General features: G+C 42.5%; 1 protein-coding gene across 1 annotated transcript; it reads right to left on the bottom strand.

Annotated features, from left to right (window-relative positions):
* Window positions 1–1,678: 1,678 nt before the first annotated feature.
* On the bottom strand, window positions 1,679–4,366 carry LOC109459900 (optic atrophy 3 protein). Its single transcript, XM_074315880.1, has 2 exons — window positions 4,297–4,366; window positions 1,679–2,100 (listed from the first exon to the last, which is right to left on the bottom strand). Exons 1-2 carry the CDS (start codon window positions 4,364–4,366, stop codon window positions 1,679–1,681), a joined length of 492 nt encoding a protein of 163 aa, XP_074171981.1.
* Between the last annotated feature and the right edge of the window lie 11,351 nt (window positions 4,367–15,717).

Genomic DNA, 15,717 nt, shown 5'->3' with positions numbered 1-15,717 from the left:
CTTCCATCTCTCCCTCCCCACCCCCCACCCCTTTGGTTCAAACCGTTGTTTCTCAGTCTAGTTGTGTAGGACACAGCTCCCTGGCCCGTGCTGGTGTTATGAGCCTTGTGCTCCCCCCTGCTGAGGCAGTTGGTCGCTGGTCATCAGACAACCATTCTCAGCAGGTCATGGCAACTCGCGCTGGCTGGCGGCCTCCCAGGATGGCTGGCGGCCACTCACGCTGGTCACTGGCTGCTCCTGGCAGCACACAGTAGCCCACAGCAACACAGCAGCCTCGGCAGCCGGCAGTCCCACAGCAGCCCACGGCAACTTCCAGCTGCTCACAGCAGCCCAGCTCCAGGGAGAGCTGTTCACATCGTGGCTGTAGAGGGTGCAGCTCACTGGCCCATGTGGGAATCGAACCTGCAACTTCAGCTTTAGGAGCACGGCGCTCCAACCACCTGAGCCACCAGGCTGGCCTTTCTCTCGTAATTTTAATGAAACTTGTACCCACTTTACAGACGTACATCATGGTTCTCAGACACGTTCTTAAGGTGACTCCTTTACCCCAGAGCTCCTTTAATTATAAAACATTTACAGTCCAGAAAAATGGAATTCAGTAGTCACAGAGCTCACACACACCTTCAGTGGTTCAGTGGGTTGGCAGGGAGTAGGTTGGGTGGGCAACACTGCCTGGTGGAATAGTCTCTTTGGATGGGGATGGGGAACTTAAGGGCTGAGAGGCCAGTGTTCCCATGGAGGAAGGCTTTGCATGGAGGTTGGGTGTGCCCAGTCCAAAGGCAAGGACAGGGAATCCCTGAGTACTCTGAAGAGCAGTTTTAGATGGAAGATGGGGGAATATGACAGTTACCCATGTAGTAGGGGAATAGGTGGGTCCTTATGAGGGCAGCAAGGGAGGATGGTGGGTACCAACAGCAGTAGGTCCAGAACTTCAGGACAGGTAAAAAGGGGCTTTGGCCAAAACAGAATTGTTCAGCCTTAGGCAGGATCAATTTTTCCACCCCAAAGGGTGATGTCCTCCTGAAACAGATCACAGAAGGGTGGGGGGCGAGGAGGAGGTAGGAGATTTGGTGGAATTGCATGTGGGGACCCTGCATAGCCTTTCCAATGGGTTGTGCCACAGACTAAGGGTGTAGTTCTGTTGGGACGATCCACTTGGGAGGACCCCAGTAAAGGTAGACTAAAGATAGGTGCCACAAGGTGACTTATTGCAGCAAACGCATTCCCACAAGGTGAGGTAGATGGAAGTTCTTTGGAAGGACCTTAGGTTGGTGCAAAAGTAATGGCGGTTTTTACAATTATTTTTAACCTTTCAAACCACAATTGCTTTTGCACCAGCCGAATACATTCTCATTACAATGGTCTGTACCAATGAAAAAAGGGCAACGGGTATTCTGGTGTAATGGATGAGGGCCCTCAGGGAAAGGCCACTCTTCAGGTAAGTGGAGGTGTGAGTGACAGAATGAGAGTTGGATAGGGCCATGTGTCCTGCTGGCCCACCCAGTGGCAGGAAGTGACCGAAAGCCTGATGGATCAGCCCGTCTAGACTACCTTCTGCCCCTAAAAATACCGGGTGGTATTAGGCCGGTTCAGAAAGGGACAGTGTGGAACGAAGGCTACGTCGGAGGAATCGCAAGCAGGACAATGGTCACGTCCAAGACCAGGGCCTTGCAGCCTCCTATTCCTCGGGCGTGGGCTCCGCCTGGGGCGCCGACGGCGCATCCCTGTCCGAGGCGTCCCTGTCCGGGTCGCAGAGCTGGGCGCGCACTTCCTGTATCTGTTCCCGCAGCTCCACCAGGGCGCTCAGCGGCGCCACCGCCTGCATTTGCGTCTGCAGCGCCTCCAGCGCTAGCTCCAGGTGGTTCACCTCGTCCCGCATCGAGTCCCAGGCGACGCGCTTCTCCCTCTCCTTGCGACGCTGCTGCGCCTTTTGGCGCCAGTACTCCAGCACCAGACAGCCGCCGGCCACCACAAAGATGGTGGCCTCGCCCAGCAACTCGGAGCCCAGCTGGGTGGCCACCTCCTCGTTCAGCGGCTTGACGGCTTCGGCGTTGAAGCCCAGGATACGCATCTTGGTCCGCATCTCCACCCAGTGGTACACTGCGGGGAAGAGACGGGTCAGGGATCTTTTGCTGGGGAGCCCCTTGCCAGCCCCGCCCCTCGACTCCTCGGTGTCCTGGTGGGAGAGCCTTGGGGACACGACAGCCCGGATCTCTGTGATTGGGCGCGATAAAGACCTGCGCGCGCTGAGCTTCGCACGTGGAATGGGGAATTAGTTATCTGGGCTGGGGTAGCCAGGAGCGCATCTTTTGAGTGTCCAGAAGATTGTAGAGAGCAATTGAGGATGAGAAATGCTGCCCTGGACGGGAGGTCCTGAGTGGGGGCCGCACCTCTGGGGTGGTCACAGGTCCAAGGCAGGCGTAAAGCTTGCTCCCTCTGATCCTAACGCCCTCCCGCTCTGGGCCATCAAGGCTCCTTCCCTCCTCCCCAAAAGGTGGAGCTGACAGTTCTGAGCTCCTGAAGTGTGTTCACTACGCGGTTTGGGGCTTTGGAAGGAGCTCGGCTTGAGCAACGCTGCTCTAACGACAACTTCTTAACCTAATCACTTATTCACGTGAATAAGGATTATCAGTATTGTATTGTTTATATATATAACACAGACATAGAGTTGATGCTGAAACCTCACTCATGAAGTAATAATCTTCATGCATAGGCACATGAATTAATGAATTAATGGGGGAAAATAAGCCTCTTCAGGCTCATTAAGAGATGAATTCCTGAAAACATTTTATACTTCACCCCTTCCAACTATCCAGCTTCCCAGGCTGAGCTAATTACCTTTTCTTCCTTTTCGTTAATAACATGCACATGAGGGGGTAGGGATTATTTAGATTACATAGAAAGGGGTATATTGAAAAAGGAAGTCCATCTTCCCACCTGCAGCTTTATTCCTACTCCTCAAAGGTTAACCACCTTTAATCTTTTCTACATTTATTTCTTCCACATTAACCCTATGATGCCAAATTACAAGCTTATAAATCTATTTCTTAATTTACTAGATTGAATTAAAAATATGTATTATGACTTGATTTTCCACTGCCACCCCCCCCCCATTGTGTGAATTTAACACATTCGATGTCCTTTCCTCTCTCGATCTTTGCAAGTGATTCTTATTTTATTTGCTACTATTCCTTGGTAAACTTTGTAATTGTAAAGAACATGCCTATTGCCTCAACTTCCTGATGTATACGTGTATATTAACTGCCCTACTCTGACTTTACTCTCCACCCTCTCCACCTCCAATGGTCTGTCTACCATACTATTATTTTTATATTATGAAGGTATTTTCCTGAGTTATAATAAGTGTTCACTGTGCTTTGTACATAGGCTGAGTCTGAAATGAAATATAGTGCATGTATAATATTAAGGTTATGTAAATACTAATCACTGTGGATCCATAATGGAGATGTCATTTTATTTCACTAAACCCATGCTATCTGAAGCATTAATATTAACTGGCGGCTCTACACATTGCTTCATGTCATGCCATATTTTAGCTTTCTCCTATTTAGACCTTGATTTTACTGTATGAAACTTTCAGTTTTCCCTACAGTGGTGTTCCTCAACCTGCCAGATGTGACCCACAAATGGCTAACTCACCATATGACCAAGATCATCCAGTTTTTTTGCTCCTATTCTCTTTATTAAGTCATCAGCTTAATACGTGGACCCATTGGTTGTTTTCTGGGCTGCTGCATGGCTGCCCTCCCACCGTGTCTTCACATTGCCCTCCTTCATACTGTTCTTTCTCTTGAGGAACCTGCGTCCTCTTTTTTGTTGAATTCCATTTTAGTTTTGCTGAAGTATATCCCTAAGTACCTTTTTTCAGAAAGGGTGCTCCATAGGTAAGTAATCTCTGCATATTTGAAATATCTTTTTCCACTTTCACACTAGACTAGATGATAGTTTCTAGGCCCAGAATTACTGGTTCAAAGTTATATTCCTCAGCAGTTTGGCGTCCTGATGCCATTACTTGTAATGGACAGAGGGGTTTTTTTGTCATTCCTGTGGCTCTCACATTGCACCAGGATGGCTTTATGAGTGAGTTTCTTGTTTCATTATTTTACACTCTTCTGTCTGAACCTTGTTTCTCTCTTTAGTCCTGGGAATTTTTCTTGTCTGCGCAGTAAAGGATTAAGTGTACCCAAATAGGGGCGTGGTCTTTGCCGTCAGGTCCAGAGAGGTAAATGTTGAAGTCCTTGGAATGTCCTGCCTGATAAGAGTGTCTTTGTTTACCTGGGCCCTTGTGCTGTGCCAGGTAATCTATACAAGAAACATGATTTCTGTTGAGGGCTTTGAGCCCCATGGTATCAGCTCAACCTCTGGAAGGGCGAGAAACTAAGATCAGCCACACGGTACACCTTGTCTACATGACCCCTCCCCATTATAAAAACCCTAGATACCATGGCTCAGGTGAGCTTCCCTGGTTGGCAATACTCCATGCATTTGTCACTCACTGTTGCTGGGAGAAGTTGAGGCTGTCCCCTGGGAGAGGACAACTACAAGCTAGTTGACACTCTCTTGAATTCTGCCCCATGTACCTCTTCCCGTGGCTGATTTTAATCTGTATCCTCTCTCTGTAATAAACTATAACTGGGACTATAACAATCAGTGAGTCTTGTGAGTCCTCCTATCAAATTATTGAAATTGGGGCCCCTGGAACTCGCAGTTGTTATCAGAGTGAGGATGGTCTTGACAAACCCCTAAGTTTTGAAGCAGGGCCTGGTTAGCACTCCCATAGCAGAGGCCTCACCATGTCCCCAGCCTCACCTTTCTTGACCTACCTATAGTTTAACAGATCATCTCCCTGGGGCTTGAGCTTGGGACCTTGTCGCACTGAGTTCCCAGTTTTACAAAATTACCCTGAAACTTATGATTAACTTACGCCCTTAGGCGTATTGATCATGATCTCTATGGTCTAGCATTCTTTCCAGGCTACTCCCGTCATTTTTTCTGGGTTGGGGATGCCACCAGAGAACCACATTGCCAAAGGGCAGGCTCCATGCAGACCCCCAAAACCATCAAGTAGCCTCTGGAGGAATGCCCAGATTTTCCCTTAGATTCCCCAAGCCAGTCTGAGAATGTTAAGGCAGCTTTTGGAGGTGTTAACCCGCTGTCTTCTCGGACCCCCGGTGCTCTGAGAATAAACGCTTCTTCTATGACCCAAGCCCTGTGTCGGGCTATTGGCTGAGCGGCGCAGGCAGCAGGAGCCCCGGACTCAGTTGCCCTCCAGTTTCATTTGTATACATTCTGCATTTCCTCCTCTCTATTTTATCTTTATACTCTTATGAAACACTTCCCAGTCTGGAAAGCTGCCCTGCCCTGGTCTCTAGACTTTCCTGTTTCTTTCATCACTCCTTTTTGTTCCATATTCTGGGAACTTTCATCCACTTTTCCTTCCATAACATCTATCAGTTTGGATTTTTTTTGGAATCCTATTTGTGATTTTCCTAGTCTTTATTTAAAAAAAAAAAAAAGGTATTTAAAAGATCCAAACATAGAGACAAGTTTAGATCTCCATTCAGCTTTATCAAATCTACATCTTGATAAGTGAAACTGAAAACTCTGAGAATATGGGTCCATCATGTTAACTGACAGCTGCACTTGAAGTTGTGGTGCAGGGAACAGGAGGGCAGGCCCCACCCAGCCAATGCCAAAATCAAGGCTGGACTGGCACCAGGGGCTGACTCACGAAGTAGCTCTCCTGGGGCCTCCTACTCCCTCCTTTCCCATCCCGTAGCTCATTTTCGGATCCAGGCCTCTCCTCTCTCACCCAACTCTTGCCCCAGCTTCCTCCATGGTATTTCTTCCTCAGTCTCTCCCCCCGCAACCCAGCCCCCATGAGGCAGCCAGAGGAGGCTTTCTAAAGCATAAATCTGACCAGGACCTACCCCTGCTCAGAACCTGCTATGACTCAGTACCCTCAGGAGAATGACCAAAATCCTTAGCATGATTTTTAAGGTCTCTGAACATCTTTCCTGGCTCATCTTGGAAAGAACTCCCCTCATGCCCCCAAGACTGTTGTTTCATAAAGACTTTCTCTGTATTTAATTTTTAAATGATCAGATATCTCTCATGATAGAGGTATATGCCGGTTCCTTTCCCCCTGCACCCTTGGTGCAGGTACGTTAACCATTGGCAGGATGCTAATCTAGGAGACTTCAGAGAGGTCAGTTCACTGGGAAATCCCTACTCCAGGGCAGGCCAGGACAAGCTTCCATTAGTTGAGTGAAAATGGCAATGAAGTGTTGGAATTCATTCCAACACTTTTGGTGGGAGGGGCCCTACTGGCTGCTCTGCATGATCAAGGTCAAGGTAAAAACCCTGGAGCTGGTTTCACAAGGTTCAACAAATGCCACTATTAAACAGCAGGCAGGGTATCCTCTGACTGTGGCCTGGACACAGTCAGATTTAATCTATGTGAACTTTATAATCAATTCGTTAATTCACACATACACACATACAGATACACACACAGCTTTTGAGATTATAATTGGGATTAGTTGAGTCTATAAATCAGTTTAGTAAGATCTGACATCTTCATAATATTGAATCTTCAAATCCATGAACATGGTATCTCTATTTAGGTCTTTTCAAATTTATCCCAATAATGTTTTGTAGTTCACTGAATAGAGGTTTTGTATATATTTAGTTCAGTTAATTTGCATGTATTAGATATTGTTTTATACCATTTTGATGGCATCATTGTAAAATTTCTTTTTCTGTTTGTTTGTTACTGGTACTGATGATAGGAATAAATTGATTTCTATATATTGACCTTAAATCCGGGGACCTCGATAAATTCTTATTCTTATTAGTTCTTATAATTTGTCTACAGATTCTTTAAACTGTACATACCTGATAAGCTGCAACTTAGAACCATTTTTTTCCTTCCCAATTCTTTTGCCCTTTATTCCTTGGCTCCTTTTGTTATCAAGGAAGAAAGCATGATAATTGCTTTAGAATTTTATCAAATTAAGGAAGTCCCATCTATTCCTAGATTTCTGAGAGTTTAGTTTTACTTTTATGAATTGGTGTTGATTTTTATTAATTACTTTTCTTAACCTATCTAAAGGATAAGTCATTTTTTCTTTTTATTCCTGTAAATATAGTGAATTACATGGACTAATTTTTCAAAATGTTAAGACACACTTGGATTTCTGAAATAATATATTTTCTTTTTTATATATTGTTGGATATTGTTGGATTTGATTTGCTTGTTTTATTATGGACATTTATGTCTTTGTGCGTGAGAGAGTTGGACTTTCATTCTTGCAAAGTTCTTGTCGGGTTTGGGTGTCATAGTGATACTGGCTTCATAATGCAGGTTGGGGTGTGTTGCTAATTTCTTAAATCTCTGCATGAAAAATTTGTAGTGGATTGGAATCAACTGTGTTGTAAAAATATCAATTTTCCTTGAATTCATCCACTGATTTGATACAATACCAATCAAAGTCTAAGCAAATTCCTTTTTCCATAGAGAAAAATAAATAAATCTTGACGCTTACCTCACATTTTACACAAAAGTCAATTCCATAGGGATTACAGATCAAAATGTGAGAGGCACAAAAATAACACTTTTATTTAAAAAAACAGAGAAAAATATCATCACAACTTTGAGCTGGGTGGTATTTGTTAAACAAAACATAAAAAGGAGTAGGTATAAAGAAAAAGTTTGACACAGTGGAATACACTGAAATTAAGAACTTTCATTCCTCAAAAGACACCAGCAAGAGCAAGAAAAGGCAAGTTCTAGATTGTGAGAAACCACTTGCAATCACCTATCTGACCAAGAACTCAGATTCAGGACATGCAAAGATCTCCTGTGAATCTTAAGAGAAATGCCCTTTAGTTTATTTGGCCGGGTCCAAGAGGTATGACCTTGAGATACTTAGAGGGCATTCTGTTTTGTTGAGGGTTTTATGTGGCATCACCATGGATATTTCTGAGGTCTTAAAGAGAATATAACAGCCTCACCCTGGATTTGATCTTTGCCAGGAATCTGGTTTCAATTTGGGAATCTTGCAATTTGAAGAGGCAGTTTTATTTTTGAACTCAGTTCGTCCTGGTAGTTCTAGATACATAACCTAAAATTTGCTTGAAAACTGAACTCTCTCTCTCTCCCTACATCTCATATATTTACTCTTATCATATGTGGTGATAAAGATAAACTAAAACTTTAAGCAAACATAATCAGTCCGGAGGGTTTATGGGAAGAAGAAGGGCTTAGGGAAGTTCTCTAGCTCTACTAAATCGTGAGAGCCCTACAGGAAGAACTCTGTTTACAATAACGCTCTACGGTTCTAACTTCCATGTCTCTTCTATAAATACCCCTCCATCTTGAAATGCAGGCCATAGTGACTTGCCATGTCTGCATGCACTGGGTTGCAACCTTTCTTTTTCCTGAATAAATCTTCTTTGGTGATGAAACACCTAGTCAATATTATATTTTAGTCGACAGTGGCTAAAAATACCCAACTGGTACATTCAATATTCTCTCTAGAAATAGTCTTAACTCAAATCTACCAGTTTGTTAGGTATATTTACTATTGTAAATGTTCCCTCAGGAATCAGTGCCACCAAAGTTTTGCTACTATATGATATACTTTTTCTCAGCTTCCATTATAATTTCCCCCCGTCCTCCCAGCTTGCACCAGGAGTCATATTGAGGCCCATCTAACTTTCATGAACTGTCCCTTGTAGGATCTTGCAGTGTCTGCCCACCACCCAGTCCCCAGCCAATACCATATGGTTTATGTCTCTCTTTTTTTTAAAATTAGTTTCAGGCGTACAAAACTATGTAATAGTTAGACAGTTACACAAAGTGATAACTCAATCTACCAGCAATCTACTACCCCTCTGAAATCATATGTAGCTGTTACAATTCCATTGACTCTATTCCCTATGCTGTACTCCACATCCTGTGACTATATATATATATATACACACACACTTTAACCAGGTACTTTAACCTGGCACCAGCAGTGGTTATCCTCTGAAGTAAGTGGGAAATTATAGATCACTCGGCCCTTGAGCAGTAGGTGGTGGCTCTATGCTTATCAGAGTAAACTGGCTGAACACCCTTGTTCCTTCTAAGTAGCGTAAAGTACATATCTCACCACCATCTCCATGGTGCACAATTTACATTCAAGGAACACATCCGTCCCAGGCACTACTTGACAGAAGACTTGCTTCAATTTTCCCAAGGCTTGGTCCAGTAGGCAGGGCTCCTAACTGATACTAAAACTACTTCCCAGACTATTAATCAGGTCAAAACATGGCACACGGAATGGTCACCAGTAAGAAGCACAGTCACTGCATCTTCTACAGGTGAGGAGATCGAGGCTCATTGCCGCATTGCAATATGGTTTACTTCACAGAGCCCAGAAGTGTTTGCCTCTTTTCTGTCTTCTAAGGAAGCTGCATATTGAAAAATAAAGCAAGGCAAAAAGAGTTTTCAAAATCATGCTTTATTTTAAATGCCCATATTTAAAAAAATGACTAGCACAAAAATCCCCTGCAATGTTGGGGGCTATTTAAAGGCTTTATAATAGTATGACAATCGTGCACTGCAGGGGGAGTTGGATGTAATGGGGCAAGTTACAGCTGTAGGATGGACTCGCCCCATCTGTCGGGTCTGTGATGGTCGTAGTCACCCCTTAGGAGAAGGAACCTAGTGAGGCCTTTGGGGTCGTGAGGTCTGATCCAGGGGCACCTCACTGCTTGGATCACCTGGGACAGGTGCAGCTGAAGTTTCGAAAAAATACACCTTGGAAGAGCCCGAGAGATTGGAACCAAATGAGTCCCTGGAACCCAGAGCTCTCCCAGGACCTGCCGACTTCAGCCGTAGCTCAGAACTGTTTTCCAGGTGAGCAGATCTTGGAGGACCTTGGGGCCTGGTCAAGAACCCTGAGATTCTCTCCTAATATACTGTCCAATACTGCAGGCACTGGACACACTGGCTATTTTAATTAATTAAAATTAAATAAAATGAATAAAATGCCTCAGTTTCACTGACTGCATTTCAAATGTTCAGTAGCCCCGTGTGGCTGGTGGCTCCCATATTGTACAGTGCAGATAAAGGGCCATTGCAGAAAGTTCTAGAGGATAGTGCTAGTCTAGACGCCTTCAAATGAAAATTCAAAGAGTCTCTCAGTGACTGACTGAGTTGGTAAAATTAACACAATGAAGAAAGATTGGGGTTTCCCGACTTTGTGGTTCTTCTCCTATAATGCAACCCACTGTTAATGATTACAATGCATCGTAATATTTCTGGTGTTACATCCGCTGAAACTATAGGATATGATGATTTCGGGTTAACGTTTTTTTCTGGGTGGGAACGTTGGGTTTTTTCTCCTTGTCTTGAGGGGAGGAATCATCTGTTTACACAGTAAAAAGCTATGGGAGGGGGTCTGTTGGTGCAGCACTTCGTAAGTTAGGACAGATAAGCAAAGAGTAACTTTGTTGATGTGTAAGGTAGTTTACAAAGGCCAGGTTCTGTAATATTAAAGTCTGAGTGTTGCATATAAAATTTTGTATTGTTACATCAATATTAAGTAAATTTGTTGGTATATCAAATTTTAGTTTTCCAGTTACTAGAATGTGATTTTCACATTTACAAATACTGAGGGAGTTCAAAGAACCTAAAACGGGGTTTAAGGAATATTGAGCACTGTCTTGCTACAGTTAATTGTATCCAGATTCTAGGAAAAATGATCTTGGAAGTTGAAAGAAAAAGTGTACAATTCAGTTATTTTTCTTATTTATTTATTTATTTATTTTGCTGACTACATTTTAAAATTGAACATTTTGGTTCTGCAGTGCAGTAATGAGCATAATCAGACATTTCCTAGGAGTTTGTTCTGGGTGGAGACAATTCCCACATGTTGATGAGAAAAGATCCAGGTGACTTTTGCACACATCGTAAAACCTTCAGAAGAAAAGTTTAATGAGAAACCTGTGTGTTCTTTTGGTCAACACTGTAACTTCCCATAGTGCTACTTAGGTAAGAGACTTAGAGTTGCCCATAACCTATTTCTAAATTGGACCCGAGTGTGCAGTTGGTGCCACCAGGTACGACAGATGCACCCCTGGGATCCTTGCAGGGTTAACCACTCAGGGAAGTGCAGGGAAGGTGACACAGAATGCGCCACACGTATAGACAAGCCCAAGACGGAATTCAGTCAGAGGAACAGCTGACACAGGACCCATCAGCCTCCTACCAGGACTCCTGCCCAACTCAAAACTCTCACACGCTTGTACATGACAACAGTGATTCACGTTATCTCTTTTGGCTCAACAATGTCAAGTGTGTCTATCAAATATATTCATTGTATAAATTTACATAGTGAGGAATACCAGTGCCCTGTAAACTGAGAGAGAAATTCATTTAACTTCATAAATGGACTGGTTATTTGAGGTTTCTAGATGGAAGGTAAAAGTGACGACTACGGGCAATAACAATAGTCCACGTGTACAAAGCCCTTCTGGTTGTCAGACTCTATAGACATCGTTTCTCCTCAGAACAGTTCCTTCACCCCCCAAAAACAAACAAACAAACAAACAAACACACACACACACACACACCCTGATGAGGTCTTTTTGTGGTCACACCTCCCCCCCGCATCTTCACTTAAGCCCTGGCAACCACAGTCTATTCTCTATCTTTATAGATTCTCCTTTCCCAGATTGTTACATAAATGGAAGTACTCCACACATAATCTTTTGAGACTAGCTTCTTTCACCAGGGAAAATGACCTTGTGATCCAAGTGTTGGATGTTGTCAGTATTTCGTTCCTTGAATTGCTGAGGAGTGTTTCATCGTATGGATAGTTCACAACTTCTCTAGCAATTCATCTATTGATGGACATTTGGGTTGTTTATAGTTTGGGGCTATTACAAATAAAACTGTGATGACTATTCATGTAAATATTTTGTGAGAATATCAGTTTTTGTTTCCCTGGGATAAGTGCCCAGGAGTGTGAGTGCTGAGTCATATGATAAGTGAATCTTTAATTTTTTTAAATTAAAGTTTATCGGGGTAGGAAAGCCCCAATATGGTTAGAAAAGTTACCATAAGAAACTGCCGAACTGTTTTTCTGAGTGCTGGACCATTTTGCATTTCCAGCAGTAACGTGTGAGAGGTCCGGTGTCTCGGCACCCTTGTCAGCACTTAGTATTGTCAATATTTTGTTAATTTTAACCATTCTGATAGATGGGAGGAGGCATTTCATTGTGGTCTTAACTTGCAGTTCCCTGATGGCTAACGAACTTGAGCATCTTTCGTGTGCTCATCTGCCATCTGTAATCCTCTGCAAAGTGCTGCTCACCTTTCCCCATCTGTGCTCATTCTTTGTGTTCTTACTGTTTACTTTTGAGAGTTTTTCATGTCCTTGTATATCCTGATATCTACTTTTCATAGTCTTGCGTATTCAGGATACAAGTCCTATGGCAGATAGGTGATGTGCAAATATTTCCCCCAAAATATTTTAAATTTTGACAAGTGCAATTTATCAATATTTTCCATTATGGATTCTGTTTCTGATGTCATGTCTCAGGACCACTAATATTTTCTCCATGATTTTCTTCTAGAATACTTGTAGTTTTGATTTTACATTTGGATCCATTTGGAGTTAAACATTGTATTAATATAAAATGTGAGGTATAATTATAGATTCTCACCCCCCCCCAATATATGAATGCCTAATGCTTCTACTTCCATTTATTGAAAAGACTCTAATTCTCCAATTCCCTTGGCATCTTTGTGTATATTTGTGTGGGTCTATTTCTAGCCTATATTCCATTCTGCTGATCTATCTGTCTATCCATTTGCCAACACTACATTGTCTTGACTACTGTGGCTTTATAGTAATTCTTTAAATTGGTAGCATGGGTCCCCCAATTGTTTTTTTTTTCCAAAATTGTTTTGGCTATTGTAGTATGCTTTGCCTTTCAATAAAAATTTTAGAATTAGCTTGTCTGAATCACCAAAAATTCCTGCTGGGATCTTGATGGCAATTATGTTAAATCTGTAGATCAATTTAGGGAAAAATGACATTTTAATTATATTTATACCTCAATTTAAGTCACTATGTAAATAAGTCTCCTTATTTATTTATTTCCTCTTTGATTTCTCTCATCCATTGTAGTTTCCTGCATGTACGTCCTGTACATGTTTTATTGACTCATCCCTAAGTATTTCAATGGGGGCTGGGGGTAAATGGGATTCTTCTTTTAAATTTCAATTTCTAATTGTTAATGTCAGTGTAAAGAAACACTTGATTGTTTGCATGTTGCGTTTGCATCCTACAGTCTTTCCAAAGTCAATGATTAGTTCCAGGAGCTATTTTTATTTTTTATGTTTGGTAGGTTTACGGAGATGCTTCAAGTTCCCTGGTACTTTCACGTCTCCGCCTGGGACACACAGCAAGAGTTAAGTGCAGCGAACGTCAGTTGTGGTGGAACACGCTTATCCTCTGGGCCAGGAGAGCACAGGAGGCTTATGAAGAACCGCCATGAAGTTGTTCTCACTGCTTATCTGTCTTGCAGGGATGCCGCCCTAAGAACGTGCTCCTTGCTGCCTCCCAGGGATGAGGAGGCACGAGGCTTCCTACCTCCCCCCACGCCAGCTTTAAAACTGCTCAGCTGCAGCATGGCTTGTCTAGCCCTGGGGGGAAGATGTTGAAGAAAACTTGCCTTCATTGGTTGATGTGAGCTTTGGTCTATTAGCTTTTTTTAAAAAAAGATTTTATTGGGGAGGGGGAACAGAACTTTATTGGGGAACAGTGTGTATTTTTAGGACTTTTTCCCAAGTCAAGTTGTTGTCTTAGTAGTGGAGGCCGCAGCTCAGCTCCAGGTCCAGTTGCCATTGCTAGTTGCAGGGGGCACAGCCCCACCATCCCTTGTGGGAGTCCAGCCAGCAACCTTGTGGTTGAGAGCCCACTGGCCCATGTGGGAATCGAACCAGCAGCTTTCAGAGTTAGGCGCTCCAAGCGCCTGAGCCACCGGGCCGGCCCCTAAAATGACTTCTTTAAGCAGAAGAAAGGAGAAAACAAACAAACCAATGAAGATAAAAAATATGAATCCAAGTTCCATGGAAATCAGTTTACATCAAGTGATGGAATCTTGAACTCTCTATTCCAACTCTCCAAGAGGTCACTGAGGGTCAGTCAGAAGATAAATGGATTCAGGATCCAGGCCCGAGAAAGTCCAGTCCCCACTCAAAATCGGAGAGGGAGGGGCACGACCATGGCCTTGTTAAGGAGACTCAAAGATACAACAACAGCACATTTCTTTCTTATTCAAAAAACAAAATTTGATGAATGGTTAATAGTGTCTTTTATATTTTTATAATACAATTTTATAGTCTGTGTTTTTATACCATATTTTTTTTTGAAAAGTCAAATTCCATAAGTCAATTATGTCCATACATCTAAACAGTCCCTTAAAGGTCAAGGCTCAAAAGGAAAAGTCAGCCTAAAATTGAGGAGGATTTTCGTATCACAATCTATAAATTAAGCTATGACTGTCCAGCACAATAGTTAAAAGAAAACAGCAAAAATGGTGAACTCACTCATGTTTACTTCTCCAGCAGTGTCTCATACCAACAGGCAAGCTTTTGCCAACTGACAACAACTCTGAAATGTTTCTTGACTAATAAATCTCATGGTTTGCAAAGGAAAAATAATGAAAAGAATGAGTGAGTTTTACGTAGTTCAACACAGAAAAATCCCCAAAACATAATGTGGAGTAAAGAAATACAAGTTCCAGAAGATATGTACATGGTGATAAAAACAAAAAAAAATGCATTCACTATAGATAGACATATATAGGAAAAGTATAACATTTCACATGGACTAATACTCAGCAACTTCAGGTCAGATGAGGGGAGGGAGGGAGAATGGGGTGTCTAGCTTTACCTCCTAAAAAAGGGGAGAAAGTCAAAGCAAATAGGGCAAAATGTTCATATCTATTAATTCTAAGTGGTAGATACATGGGTGTTCATTATATTATATCTGCAACATTTCACAATTCAACATAAAATATTGTTTTAAAGAGTATTATTTTTGGCCATTTGGAAAAAACTTTTTCTGATGAATGCACAGTGAGCAGGTCAGTGGTTCCCTGAGTGCAGGGGTGGCAGGAGGGATGGGCTGCAAAGGAACACAAGGAAATTTGGGGGGTGATGAAAATATCTGTATCTTGACAGTGGTGGTGGTTTCATGGAGTATACCTGTGATCACAATCTATAAATTAAGCTATGATTTGATAAAACCTATCAAATTGAACACCTAAAATAAGTACAGCTTTTTACAAAAATAGGTACAGTTTACTGCATGTAAATTATACCTCAAAAGTTATTTAGAAAAATAATGTTACACCATTAAGAAACTGAGAAAGCAAGCCACAGACTGGGAGAAAATATTTGTGAATCGTGTATCTGATAGAGGACTTGAAACCATAACATACAAAAAGCTCTTAAAACTCAACAATAGGAAGATAAATAACCCAATTAACATGGGCAGAAGGTTTGAATAGACATTTCAACAAAGAAGATATACAAATGGTCAATAAGCCCATGAAAAGATGCTCAACACATTAGCCATCAGGAAAGTGCAAATCAAAATTACAATGAGTCTTGTGGCCGGATGGCTCAGT

Source organism: Rhinolophus sinicus, linkage group LG11 (assembly GCF_036562045.2).
Source record: "Rhinolophus sinicus isolate RSC01 linkage group LG11, ASM3656204v1, whole genome shotgun sequence".
Lineage (NCBI taxonomy): Eukaryota > Metazoa > Chordata > Mammalia > Chiroptera > Rhinolophidae > Rhinolophus > Rhinolophus sinicus.
The sequence above is the reverse complement of the archived record's forward strand: the minus strand, read 5'-3'. Positions and strand labels throughout refer to the sequence as shown.